At 48.1% G+C, this 13,587-nt stretch overlaps 3 protein-coding genes across 4 annotated transcripts in view; 1 reads left to right on the top strand and 2 right to left on the bottom strand.

The window, feature by feature from the left end:
* Window positions 1-3,618, top strand: part of LOC127335522 (2-phytyl-1,4-beta-naphthoquinone methyltransferase, chloroplastic) — a 5,501-nt gene extending 1,883 nt beyond the window's left edge. Inside the window, exons 8-9 of one of the 2 annotated variants that reach the window (XM_051362191.2) lie at window positions 456-603; window positions 3,388-3,618. In XM_051362191.2, the coding sequence (XP_051218151.1) occupies window positions 456-556 (101 nt within the window). In that variant the 3' untranslated portion in view covers window positions 557-603; window positions 3,388-3,618. Of the gene's footprint in view, window positions 1-455; window positions 604-3,241 lie in introns of both variants that reach the window. The other variant, XM_051362190.2, reaches the window with a different exon arrangement.
* LOC127329285 (senescence-specific cysteine protease SAG39-like) lies at window positions 1,446-2,704 on the bottom strand. The gene is made up of 2 exons (XM_051355815.1): window positions 2,266-2,704; window positions 1,446-2,032 (listed from the first exon to the last, which is right to left on the bottom strand). The coding sequence occupies exons 1-2, from the start codon at window positions 2,702-2,704 to the stop codon at window positions 1,446-1,448; spliced, it is 1,026 nt and encodes a 341-aa protein (XP_051211775.1).
* A 1,204-nt stretch (window positions 3,619-4,822) lies between the features above and the next one.
* LOC127335520 (GDSL esterase/lipase LTL1) lies at window positions 4,823-8,857 on the bottom strand. The gene is made up of 4 exons (XM_051362188.2): window positions 8,456-8,857; window positions 8,230-8,357; window positions 7,841-8,083; window positions 4,823-5,452 (listed from the first exon to the last, which is right to left on the bottom strand). The coding sequence occupies exons 1-4, from the start codon at window positions 8,718-8,720 to the stop codon at window positions 4,964-4,966; spliced, it is 1,125 nt and encodes a 374-aa protein (XP_051218148.1). The 5' UTR covers window positions 8,721-8,857; the 3' UTR covers window positions 4,823-4,963.
* Window positions 8,858-13,587: the final 4,730 nt, after the last annotated feature.

Genomic DNA, 13,587 nt, shown 5'->3' with positions numbered 1-13,587 from the left:
GTTTAGGTGGTTGTTCCAGTTGTAGAAGAAACCAACCACATCCTGGCCTTCCTTTTGTACCATTATGTAGATCAATTTTGGCATCAATGTTTTGTAAGTTGCTTAATTAGAAAATTGGCTGTGTGCACCGCATGATGCAGAGGCCAGGAGGACAAACCTTAAAAAAGAACTATATCTCAAGATTTGCGTAGGTCACTATGGTGGCACAAGTATACTGATGGATATCTCAACCTTTCCTGATGGGCTACACTAGGACACCTATCTCCTTCATGCCCAATGACACAGCATCATATAGATGAATGGATTTGGTCTATTTCAAAAAATGAAACGATCCATTCTTTTCTTCCAAACGCTGGAGTGGTTGCTGTCATTTAGCAAGTGACTATGTGCTGCTTGGCGATTTTATAACTCCTGTATTTACATCAAGCTTGTTTTTGTTTTTATCTCTCCTCTAGGAGAGGAGTTGGAGAAGTTAGCCAAAGAAGCTGGGTTCTCTTCTGCCAAGCACTATGAACTTGGTGGAGGGCTGATGGGGGACCTTGTCGCAACTCGTTGACTAGAATTATAGAGATGAAATGTTATCTTTATGATTTGTCTGCAACTGTAAGTTCATTTCCTTTTCATCTACGTTTTTTGAATATTCAAACTTCCCAAATGTATATGTTATTGTTTCAAAGTATTATTACTTATAATTTGTGGGCATAATTAAAAATGAAAGCCTAACTACATGGATATAAAGAAAGCGCTTACGGGAGGCAAACCCGGTATGATACTTTATATTTATTTAATTCTCGTGTAGAAATCTAAAAAAAAATCATAGTATGCACTATTATGTCCTCTATATGCCCAATTATGTTCGCAATTTATTACGAAGTGTAGCCACATGCTGCAGTTGTGCCGAGTGCAACCAGATTGATCTGCCATTTGCAGCCAAGTATTTATCAAATGAAAGATCTAATAACACTTAAGCTGCACTGATACAAAAATGGTGATTCTTAATAGATTGATTTAACGACAGCTATCAAAGAGACTATGGTGCATGGCAGAGCTATAATGAAAGTCTTACTAGATTGATTTAAGACAACTCTCGAAGCCTTTATTAATAGATATATTTAAGGACAACTAGAATCTCCATAGATATCGGTGGTCTTGGAGTTGGAAGTTAAAAGCACATTGTTAGGATAGATGCCAAACACATGTTTGCAAAATTGAGCAGTTGGTAATAACCACTTCTTGTTGGAGATACGGAGGTAGCAAATCAAGATCATCTGATTCAGTATAGTACCCAATGTGACATCAGAGTTCTGAAGCCGGTATTTGTGATAATCTCCTGTATGGCTATATACGCGCATAATATTTAAATACCGATTTACACAACCATGCAGGGGTTGTATATGTGCATACACGTGCGTCAAAGCAAATCAACAAGCTAGGAATGAAGCAAGCTACGCTGTTGGGTAGGAAGGCTGCATGGCGAGTCCACATAGGCCTTGCTCGGCGGCGATGTCCCTCTCCATCCTAATAAACCCATCCTCACCCCACGACGTGCCCCATGAGTTCTTCATCACCCAGAACTTGGTCCCATCGTCAGACACACCGTACCCGACTGCCGCGATGCCATGGTCAAGGCCCGTGCCGCATTCGCCGGAGAGCACACCGCCCTTGTAGAACCGAAAGAGGTCGTCCCCTCCGTCAACAGCCACGGACACGGGCTGCGCTGCCACTGCTTTTTGCAGTGATGCCTCGTCATTGGCTGGCACATCCTCGTGACCTGTGATGGATGCTGCAGCGCTGGAGGCCATGTTGGAGTTGCAGGTGCCGTCAGCGCCGATGTAGGGGTAGTTGGTCTCCATGGTGAGGCCGTCGTTCTTGACGATGAACTCAAAGGCATTGTCCATTAGCCCCCCTCCGCATCCGTTGTCTGAGGTGTCGCAGTCCACAAGCTCCTGCTCGGATAGAGATATCAGTTTGCCGGTGCTCAGCTGCACAATGCCTTCCATGGAGGCAACCGTGGAGAACGCCCAGCAACACCCTGGAATGTATAATGAATTAGTAATTAGTAGATGTCCAAGTGTGTCCATATATACAAACATAATATAATTATGGAATAATTTTCTTGTGTCTAATAAAGTTAATGTACAATAGCATATTGTACATGTCACAGGTTCTCTATTTCAATAAAAAATTACAAATTCTAAAAGTTCCGGTCATTTAGGTGACATGCAAATTGTGCAAAGTTCAAACTCAATATAAATTTGAGCTTACCACATTGGCCTTGGTCCTTGATGGGAGTGACAGCACCTTTGGTTCTCCAGTCCACCGCAGTCGGAAGAGCATCGAGGCTGACATTTGCATACCTAAAGCTTGTCATCCTCCGGCCCTTGCTACCACCCAGCGGAAGTTTAAAGCCTGTGTGAGTAGCCCTGAATTCATCATTGGTGATATCTGCGAATTGGTTGGCCTCGAGCCAGAACTTATCGTTCCTAGCGTTCACCAACTCTATGAACGCCACGTTGGCCTTGAACACCTCTAGCCGCCGTGCTTTCTCAGCGGCGTCATTATACACGCGCCCATACTTGGTCATCCACTGCTCGTGCCTCACGACTATGGCGCTATCGTCTGTGAGGTCACGTGCTGCCAGAGTGCTAAGTGCGCAGGCACATACGACGATGGCAATGAGGAAACCCATTGAGTAGCTAGCCATAGCCGGCTATGGTCAGAAGTTGAGATCAAATGGTCGAGGCTCGAGGTGGATACGGTGATCTTGTGTTATGATAATTGTAAGTGTAGTGTGGATTATATAGAGATGAGGAGGTGTAGATGCCTTGGCTGTAGTGAACTGCTGAGGATTTTGGGTAGCAAGACAGTGATTTGCTGCGTGCCGTGAGAGGGCTGAAAAACATATTTTATTAAAGAAAAGCATGGCTTAGCTTTGGGGATAAGCTGTAAGAACACTATTTAATATTGTTCCACTGGAGGATGTTGAACATAGTTTTGGCTAGTTAAACAAACCCGTTGGCGCAAGACTTTTTTTTAGGGTGTGACATTTTTGTTAATACATCAATTTCTAAATCAGCTGACAGACATAATTGACTATCATTTGTCCTGCGAACGGTTTCGACAGCTATGCGCTTTTAGTGGGCTCCACGCCTCCACCACATAATTCCATCTGTCTTATATTTGAGTATATCATCTCTCCTTTTCCGCCTCTATTTTTATCCTAATAGCTGCATTTCTTCAGGTCACTTTCGGACTGCTCCAACATCATGCAAAAATGAGAAAGGCACTAACAGTGAATGTTTTTAAAATGATAATATGAATATTTTGAATTTATTTTCCTCTACATTTGCCTGATTTGCAGTTTCGTGTGGGTGTTCTTTTTCATAGGGCTGTTCCTTTTACAGTAGTGTCGCTGGTGTTGGCTTGGCCTAGCTAAAGGTGGAAGGTTGGCAGTGCTGCCATTTTCTCTGTTTTGGTGTTGTTTTCACTAACCTGGGTGGGTGTGCTCCTCTTGTAAAACTGGTGGTTCCCAGCATGTATCCCAGACTCAAAATACTTGCTCTATTAAATCAGGGTTCTCGTATGGACCTTTTCTCTAAAAAAATATTTTTTTGCGGATCTCATATGGCATCAATGCTTCAAACTTTCGACATGTGCATTTTTCAGCTTGAACAAGTAACACACCAGGGCACTGAAACACATATTCTGGCGTCCAGTGCAGGCGCCACAATAAAAAAACAGATTTCTGATAATGCAGTTTTGCTGACCCCGTAGGGAATCAATGCTTCAAACTTCCCAGCTGTGCATTTCGGCATTTCCCCTGCTTGAACAAGAAAGTAACACAAAAAGGGCATGGAAACTTAAAGTCTGTTTGGTTTATGACCCCGGCTGACCTTACCAAAAGATTGGTCATGCTAATTATCTTTACATATGTTTGGTTTGTTGCCAATTTTTTGGCAGCCAATGGACTAGTTGGTGTTCCCTTCACAGATTGTAGCCAAATTTTTGGCAAACCCTGGGCGTTGAAATCCTCCGCCAAATATTTGGCTGGCAAATTTCGGTACGGTTGGTGCGGGCACAATCCAAACGCACCCTTAGCCTGCCGTCCAGTGCAGGCCGTTCAATCAAAATCACAGTTCTGAACTGCAGGCCACCACCTGCATGGTGACTGCAAACCGGACAAAAAAAATTACAAGAACCTCGTCATCTGATTGGTAATCGGAACTGTGAAGGCATGGAATGAGGTGAGAATTTCAGGCCCCAGAGTTGTTTCCATGAAGCGCTGCTGCTCACTGAATTCCGATTCTGAATCCTCTGCCCTCCGCTCTTTTAATCGGTCCCGTCTTGACAGTTCAGATCTACCCCGGTATTCATGTGCAATGCGTCAGTACCATTGACTCTGGTCAACTACCTTCAGTGAAATGCTCGATGATCACGAGGCAGCAAAAACATTTGAAGTAAGTCGTCGATCTTTACCTCCCTGCATCAAAATTCACAAGCTACGGACAGAAGAAAGAGGTTCACAAAATCACAAGCTACCGATGGACAGAAGAAAGAGTTTCACAAGCTACAGCGAATTCTTGAATTAATGGAGCAGAAAACACTGTCTCAAGTTCCTAGCCGCTAAACAAAATCACAAGCTACCGATGGACAGAAGAAAGAGTTTCACAAGCTACAACGAATTCTTGAATTAATGGAGCAGAAACCACTGTCTCAAGTTCCTAGCCGCTAAACAATCTGGAGCAGCAAACATAAACAAGCATAATCCACCTTGCATTACTTACTCTCACCTAATAAACCATAAAAGAAGATCAAGGACCCATCAACCAAAAACTTCTAGACCACCAGCTTCAGGGCACATACAGAGAGCCGTTCGTTCGACCAACTAGGAACAACTATAAGCATATATATGTAGCTATATATATGTAGGTTGGTGCGCGCAGATGGAGCTAGTCCCAGCTAGCTAGTTCCTGCTGTCCATGGCGAGGATGGTGCTGAGGTTCATGGGGCTGATGTGGTCGGTGGAGCCGTGCATGAAGTTGCCGACGATGATCCGGTTGGCGCGCTCCGTGGGGTGGAAGGCGTCCCAGTAGGCGTAGACGTCGCGGTTGGCGCACACGTTGGACGCCGGCGTGCAGAGGCCGATCCCGTTGTAGGGGCCCTGGCCGCAGCAGGCCACCTTGGCGGTGACGAAGCCGTACTGCTGCGGGTTGAAGAGGAAGTCGAAGCTGGCCCTGTTGGTGTTGGCGGCGATGAAGACGTTGTCGTGCCCCACCTCGCCGTTGAGCTCCGTCAGCATCTGCTCCAGCTGCGGGTTGAAGAGGTCGGCGGCGCGCGTCAGGTCCGGCGCGCAGGAGCCGTCGAGGCTGTGCAGGGCCAGCTCCGCCGGTACGCACCCGATCATCCCCGTCCCCGTCACGATCACGCGCCGGGCGCCCAGCTCGTACAGCCTCTGCATATGCAGACATTCATGGAGTATTGGGTTAGACACAGAAAGGCGGTAATGGCGCGTCGCCGGTAGTCGTCGGCCACTTGGCCATGGCCCCCCCTTACTCGGAGCCCTACACGTAGCATGTATGTCTGTACCTGAACGAAGCTTCATGCACGAGCACGAGTGCTCGACTGCTCTTGCATGTGGCGAGAGTAAATACATGTCAACAGCCTCATGGCTCATGGGGGTACTACAAGAGTAAACTGTAAATCACACTTGGCGCGCATGTATGCTTCTTATCCAGTTTACCCTTTCCATGAAGTAGATCAGAATTCAGAGTGCGGTTTTGTACGTGGTGGCTGTGTACTATGTACTGGTTGGTCTATTGATTGCATGGGCAGAGTGACATAGTGTGGTTGGTGAAGTGACAACAGCCAACATGCATGCATCTAGGATGTGTTCGGTTTTTGGATGGAGTGGAGTGGAATGGAATGGTTCCGTTCCATTCCATTCCATCCCATCCCATTCCATTTTATGTGGGTGTTCGGTTGATTTCAAAAGCTGTGGAATGGAACCGGATCCAATTAGTCTAAATATCCAATTAATTAGACCCTAATTTAATTTAGATCCTAATTAACCTAATTATTTCCCAAACCACCGGGAGAGGCGCCCACGCTCGCGTCCGGCGACCTCCGCGCCCACGCTCGCGACCGGCGACCTTCGGCCCACCCGGCGACCTTCGGCCCGCCCGCGCCCGGCGACCTCCGCGCCCGGCGACCTCCGCGCCGCGCCCGGCGATCTCTGCGCCCGCTCGCGCCGGCGACCTCCGCGCCCCGCGCCGGCGACCTCCGCGCGGCGCCCGGCGACCTCCGCGCTCCCGCCCGGCGTCGGCGACCTCCGCGCCCGCGTCGGCGAGCTCGCGCCCGCTGCCCCTGCGCCTCGCGTCCGGCGACCTCGGCCCGCGTCGGCGACCTCGCGCCCAGCGACCTCCGCCCCCCGCCCGCGTCGGCGACCTCGCGCCCGCGTCGGCGACCAGCGGCAGGGGCGGCAACGACCTCGGACGGGCGGAGAACCTTGTACCGGCGGCGACCTCGATGGAGACAGGGGCGGTGGTTAGCGAGTATCAATTTTTGGATCGAGTGGTTAGCAGCCGTTCCACCTCGTCCGGCCGAATCGGCCGGACGGGTGGATTCCGCATCTTGGGCGAATATCCGTTTCTATGGAATGAGTTGGTTCCATTCCGTGCCGAAACCGAACACGAGAATCCTTCTCACGCGCGGAACCGTTCCATCCCGTTCCAGCAAATTCTCAAACCGAACACACCCCTAGAGACGATTCATGCCGAGACAGACATCCTCCACCCTAGCTAGGGTAAGAACTTGGTCCGGCCTAGTAGTACTGCATGCTTGGATTTTCATGCTTGAGAAACTAAGTAAATGTAGTGCTTATTGTAACGCTAGAGGGTAGTAGAGCATATGAATGATTCATAAATGTGAAGGACTTCAGATCTGGAGCACCAAGGATCCGGTACAAAGACGTGTGATAATTTTAATCGATGTACTCTAGTAGTAGTAACTCCTTGTAGTAATGGAAATGCTGCAGTAATTCTGAACCACTACGGTCTAGTACGGGTAGATCAAAATCCGTTCTACAGTATTGATGTTTAAAAGACATGTTGTAACGTGTTGTAACTGGTGTTTGGTGCTCTAAAATGCTCTTGGCTTAATGATGTCTAAATCTAGCTGCATTATGAATCAAAACGTATACTACTAGGACATTCTTATCTCGGAACAGAGAAGTGCACTATGGATGCAAGTGACCTTACTAACACAGCTACACTTGGTGCCTAGCTAGAAATGTGAAGTAATTGCACACTGTATTTGGACACTGCTTAAACAGTGAGGATAACTTAAACTGTTACTGAAAATGGCCATGACTCGTGAATAAAATGGTTTCTTGCCTCATGGGCAAACTCTTACCAGAAACAGTGTATACTGAATCCGGTGTGCAGAACCTACAGGCTGCGTCGGCAGAACATACTACCCAAAAATGACTCCACTGCCAAGAATTGTTCACCGGCACTACCGCCCATGTCTTGTTTCCAATACCAGCAGGGCATGCAGGCTATGCAGACTTGGCTCTTTGAGCTACTGTTTTAGGCAGCACGCAGCATTTCGTTCTCTTATGCATTTTGGGCAAATTTAGTCCTACTACTCTTGGACACCGTTCTGATATTTTTTATTAAAAAAAATAGTAGCGTCCCAACAAGTTTTCTCCATGAATGCTAAATTGCTATTAACCAAGTTTGTTGGATTATTTACCTCAAAAAAAAGGTTTGTTGGATTATGGGCTAGATAAGCATGCGTTCGAGCAGAAATTGATAAGTTTGGGAAGTGCAGTAAAGCTTACCGCGAGCACTTTCTTGTACTCAGAGATGATGAAGGGCACGTAGTCGTGGATCTCGTACTGCTGGGACCTGGCGGAGAATGGGACGAGGTAGTAGTTGTTGACGAAGTCGTTGCCGCCGAGGGTGATGAGCACGAGCGCCTGGTTGACGCGCTGCCTCGCCGCGTCCTCGCCGATGAAGCCGGCCAGCCTACGCTGGTAGTCCTCGAAGTTCTGCAGCTGCTGCCCGATCCGAATGATGTTCACCTGCATGTACGAGCGTACGTATGTACATAGAGCAGTAAGTAATTGCACAACGAACCAATGCCGCCTGCATTATTGTACTGCTATGGGTAGACGATAATTCTTTGGAAGGAACAAAGGAAGTGGGTGTGTTAAGGAATGGAGCTTACGAATTGCACGCCGGTGTCGTTGAGGATGCCGACGCCGGCGGAGGCGAAGTTGGCGCCGACGAGCAGCTGGTCGCCCCGGAGGTAGGGGCTCAGGTACGGCAGCGCGGGCTCAGACTCGAGGTACTCGCCTGATCGGTCATGAAGGTAGCGCAAATGTCAAGAACCGAACACTCAGGGTGTAATGTGAACTGTAGAGAGGTGAGCTAGAGAGGTCGAGCAGGCGTACTGATGATGTCGGGGATGTTGAGTCCGTTGGAGAAGCGCCCCGTGGGCATGTGGGTGGGGTAGTCGATGCCGTAGGGTGGCGCGTCAGCCCGCGCCGTCGTCACGAGGTAGTTGTTGTTGCCGTTGTCGACGAGGGAGTCGCCGAACACAAAGAAGGCGCGAGCCGCGGACGCTGTCGGCGCGCCGGCGGCCGCCAAGAGCAGCGCCACCGCGACGGCTGCGAGGACGGTGGACACTGCCGGAGAAGAAGCGGCCATGGCGGCCATGGACGTACGCACGAGGCACGCCGAGACTGACTTGGACACAGTTGACGAGTGGCTAGCTGCAACTTGGCAAGCGCTGGATCGTGTACGTCGTGGGCACGAGAGGTGGCGGGCGCTCTCTGCCTCCTCTTATAGAGGCCTGACTGGCGGGCTCTCTCCCTCCTCTCTCAGACGCCGAGTTAAGGAGCGGGTACTCCGGTGGGTTAGCGGGCGGGAGACAGGGGAGGTGAATTGCTCTAGAAGAGGACCACCCGAAACGGATCGCGTTTAATGGAATCAACAAGGGTCGATCAATCGGGGGGACGAAGGGTTGTTGGAGTGCTAAATGCGGCGCTTCGCGAGCAAAGCCACTTGGCCGTCGGCCGTCGGATCACATGCACCATGGGACGCCGCCTATTATTGCCGGGAAGCTACAGAGCAGCTCTCAGTCTCAGGGCACGGCGCTGGAATGGAAGTGAGGTCTCTTCCTCCTCCTCGCAGTCTTTCAGAATTCAGAGGAGACGCAGGCCCAGGGTGTCAACGTCAGTGAGGCCATGGCGGCGTATCTGGCCAGGAAAAACATTTGCAGCCATGGACAAGACAAGAACATGAACACGAGAGTGACATGTTAAGATGGACTTTCTTCCGAGCAAAATATTGCAGTGTTTTTAAAATTAAAACCAAGATAAAAAAAAGACTTGCCATTTTTTAATTGATTAAGGGGGAGTTTTTAGAAGAAAATGCCTACGGCACACCCTAGGAGTTCACATCGGGGTCTACTCTCCCGGAACTACATTGCTCAAATAATTTGGCCCCGGCCGAACACCACGCTCTAGCTTCATCCTTTATTCAGGACATGACAACATTTCTTGGAGAGGCATGATGTCGAAAAACACCTTGTTTTACGCTCCTTCCATGTATACCATGAAACAAACGTGATTCTAAATAAAGTAATAATTAAATGTCACATGCATCCATTCGATGCAGAGGCTGGCTCCATCCCCATTTTGGGGGAAAACATGAAACACGCATGATTGACGGACATTTCATTAGACCAAATCTCCGGAATGATATCGGGGCACCACACCAAACAATGATATCTTTCCAAATCCTTGTTGTGAAGAGGCATTTATAAAGAAGGGGACTCGCCAATTCTTAAAGTTGATTGCGAAGAGAGCAATTTCCACAATTTTGGCAACCTCTATTATGAAGATGGTCTGTCGTACAAATCCTATTTCGCATCACGAACCAATCAAAGAATTTGCATTTGGAGGGGGGGGGGGGGGGGGGCTCCAAACCGAAGCATTGAGATAGTTGGAGATGATGCATAGGCCGACTTGCAGTGTAGGTGCCATCACTTATGAATTCCAACAGATATTATCGGGGGTATCATGGGATAGAGTCAATCAATTTCTACAGAGTGATAGATTTTTGGATGTGATCGACATCGAACCCTTGTTGGATGCTGAGTTGGTTGACCCAAAAGTTGTTTTCAAGTGCATTCTTGCTTGTCCAATTCTTTCTTTTTTTTCTTTTTGCAAAGGGCTTGGGGCAATGTCCTTTAGCCAACCTCCATCTAGCCATGGCAAGGTCCAAAATTTTCCCTTCTCACCATTTCCAACCATCATGACAGTATCCACCGCAATGAGCTCTCTAGCATTTTCATTGCATGGGTTCTCAAGTTCAATCCAAGGCTTGGGGTCATCAACCCATTCAAGCCATAGCCATGTTTATCGAAGGGCATGAGCAAAATTTTCACGATTTAGAATACCTAAGTCGCCGAGCTTGGTTGGGAGGCAAAAGCTATCTCTCGATTGACCTTGCATTTCCCTCTGGTTACTTTATAACATCCCACCCATAGGAAAGTCAGAATAAGTGAAATGGTCTTTTTTATCGGCTCCTTCGGAAGGTCAAGAGAGGTAATGTGGTATGTGACTCTGGAGGTAAGGACGACACGAACTTACACTCTATGCCCGACCATATTAACATTCTTCCAATTCACCGTGACAAACTTACCGGTTGGTCTTTGAAGTGTTGAAAACCCATTCTTGTAAGACGGTAGAATGGATAGGGGGCCCAAGTAGCGCATTGGAAAAGATGTTTTTGTTGCTGGTAATTATTGTAGGATGGCATAGAGGTAAATATTTTAAAAACAAATCGGAACAACGAGGTTTTTTTGCAATTAGCAACCAAAGCGGTAACATCGCCAAAGGAGGCAAGCGTTGATGCAAGAAAGAGGTATCCTCTTTGATCGGAGCCACAAACAAGGATGCATCATTGCATATGGAGAGGTGCGAGTCATTAGGGCTCTCCGGGGAAGGGGGTGAAGAAATCCTTGCAAAGTTACCATATTTAGGATGGGATTGATTTGGTCAGTGGCTAGCACAAAGAAGATAGGAGACAATGGCCCCCCTTGCTGAAAACATCGGCCATGCTTCATTGGATCACATGGCACTCTATTAAGGAGAACTCTTGGTGTGGAGGTAGATAGGAGTGCCCAAACCCAATCAGGAAATCTTGTCAAGAAGCTACAATGCCAAAGAAGGTTGAACAGATAGTCCCATAGAGAATTGAGTGAAATGTTTTCCTTATGTCAAGGTTGAAGAGGAGGCACTAGGTTTTGGATCGGTAAAATTCACTCAGAAGATTTGTTTACATATAAGAAGTTTTTGTGCATAATCCGTTTCTTGTTGAAGGCACTTTGGGCATTGGACATAAGGGAGTTCATGTGAGGGACTATCCGAGTTGCCATCATTTTGACGATGAATTTCACAATAGGATGAATTAGGCTAATCATCCTAAAGTCTTAAGTCTCCTGAAACCCATATTTCTTAGGGATTAAAGCAATGTTGCCAGAGTTGACCCAATGGAGATTCGCAACTTGAAAGTTGTGAACTACTCTCACTTTCTCTAGCTTGATGACCTCCCAACATGAATTGTAGAAAGGGCAGGTGAAGCTATAAGGATCAGGTGTCATGTCGCTGGATGATCCGAAAGTTTCCCTTTTTTACATCGGGTTCCTTTTAATCACCGAGGAGAAATGGGAGTGAATGATCCTCCTCTTGTCCTCATGGTTGGTGACCCATATCCGGTATTTTGTATTTATTTCCAAAATACAAAATACATTTATCTCGCTTGCATTAATAGTTTTTACTCTAATTTGCATTTAGACCACGATAGTCTGGTGCTGCTACATTTGTTTTTTTTTCTTTGTTTACGTTTCCATCTCACTTACGAGCTATGTGCTTGCCACCACCACATGATTGTTAGACAATAAAAATAAGAGGGTTCTACATGAAGATGGATCTTTTTTTAAGTTTTTTTAAGGAGGTTGAAATCCTGGCATCTGCATCAAAGTGATGATGCACACAATCTTCTTTATTAAAGTTGATGCAAACGCAACAAGGGAAAAATCAAACATTACAAGATAAGAATTCAACACCTAAAACTAAAACAACTTCTTCCGCAAAGATGCCTTCAACTTCAAGAAGGAAAGCACATCCCCACGCTGTCCTTGTCAGAAAACCGCTGAAGGTCAGCACATCGATGACGACTTTAACAAGGTAACGACCCAAGTTCATCCATACTGAGCCTGAGCTAAGGCCAGAACAATGGTTAGCTCGGACATGAAAATCGATCAATCGTGATCTGCATCTGCCCCTGTAGGTACGTGCTAAGAGCATCACTAGTAGTACCCCTAAACCCTCAAACCCTCAAACCCTCAAACCCTCAAACCAGTTTAAGAGTTGAGAATGGGCATTTTTTGGCACTTTTAGAGGTTGAAAAACAGAGGCAAAGACTAGAACCCTCAAACCCAGCCCTTATACTAGAACCCTCAAACCCAGCCCTTATAACGGAATATTCCGTTATAAGGGCTGGGTTTGAGGGTTCTAGTCTTTGCCCCAACCCAACCCTTCTAATTGCTGTATGACATCACAATTATCACTAGAAAAACACAAACAACATTGAAACAACTAGGAAATGAAAATCATTGATGCATGGTTTAATAGTTTACATCACAAAATCATCATCTTCCACCTCTCATCGGCACCGTCACCAAAAAGTTGCACCTCGACGCCATCTCCTCCACACCGCCATCGCCTCAAGCACCTCCATAGGCGCCGGTGGTGGAGTCCTCCACACCGCCATCGCCACCACAACTTATCGGAGTGTCACCTCGAAGAGTAGAGGACGCACCACGAAGTAGCCTCTTCCTCTCGGTGATGTCCTCCTTGGTATCCTTCCACCACGCCAATTGGTCTTCATCCATGTCCTTTTTGCACATCATCATGTGCTCCTTCTCCTCGGCCATGATCTCTTTCCATGCCTTTGCTTCCTTGAGCTTGAGCATCCTCTCCTCCATATCGGCCTTGCGCTTCGCTTGTTCATGCCGTGCTTCAACTTGTGCAAGCTTCACCTCTTTCTTCTTCTCGGTGATAAGAAGTTTTGTCTCCAATGTATTCATTGTCAATGTCTCCCTAGACTTCATCATTTGCTCCATCTTCTCTCTTAAGCTTGACGCCTCTCCTTCCATCTTGATCCTTAGCTTTGCCTTCTTGGTTCCCTCGGGCTTGCACAAGTTCCTTTCCTCCTCATCACTATCATCCATCCTAAGCATTGCCGCCTTCTTGGGTGCGGTACGAACGGAGGCGGGGCGATGGGGGCCGGCGGGGCAGCGGACGGAGGCGGGGCGACGGGGGCCGGCGGCCGACGAAGGCGGAGCGGGGGGGCGGCGTCGCCATGGCCGGTGGAGGCGGGCAGACGGGCGCGCGGCCGACGGCGGACAGCGCGCGGCCGACGGCGGGCGGGCGCGCGGCCGACGGCGGACGGGTGGCCGACGGCGGGCGTGCGGTGGCTGGAGGTTGGCGGGCGGCGGCGCGTGGGGGAAAAT

The sequence above is a fragment of the Lolium perenne genome, chromosome 2 (genome assembly GCF_019359855.2).
Source record: "Lolium perenne isolate Kyuss_39 chromosome 2, Kyuss_2.0, whole genome shotgun sequence".
In the NCBI taxonomy this organism is placed as follows: Eukaryota; Viridiplantae; Streptophyta; class Magnoliopsida; order Poales; family Poaceae; genus Lolium; species Lolium perenne.
The sequence above is the reverse complement of the archived record's forward strand: the minus strand, read 5'-3'. Positions and strand labels throughout refer to the sequence as shown.

Coding starts and splice junctions, on each gene's coding strand:
- LOC127329285 (XM_051355815.1), bottom strand. CDS start 2,704: ATGGCTAGCTACTCAATGGGTTTCCTCATTGCCATCGTCGTATGTGCC. Junction 2,033..2,265: donor CAAGGACCAAGGCCAATGTG/GTAAGCTCAAAT, acceptor TATACATTCCAG/GGTGTTGCTGGGCGTTCTCC.
- LOC127335520 (XM_051362188.2), bottom strand. CDS start 8,720: ATGGCCGCCATGGCCGCTTCTTCTCCGGCAGTGTCCACCGTCCTCGCA. Junction 8,084..8,229: donor ACGACACCGGCGTGCAATTC/GTAAGCTCCATT, acceptor TCGTACATGCAG/GTGAACATCATTCGGATCGG. Junction 5,453..7,840: donor AGTACAAGAAAGTGCTCGCG/GTAAGCTTTACT, acceptor CTGCATATGCAG/AGGCTGTACGAGCTGGGCGC.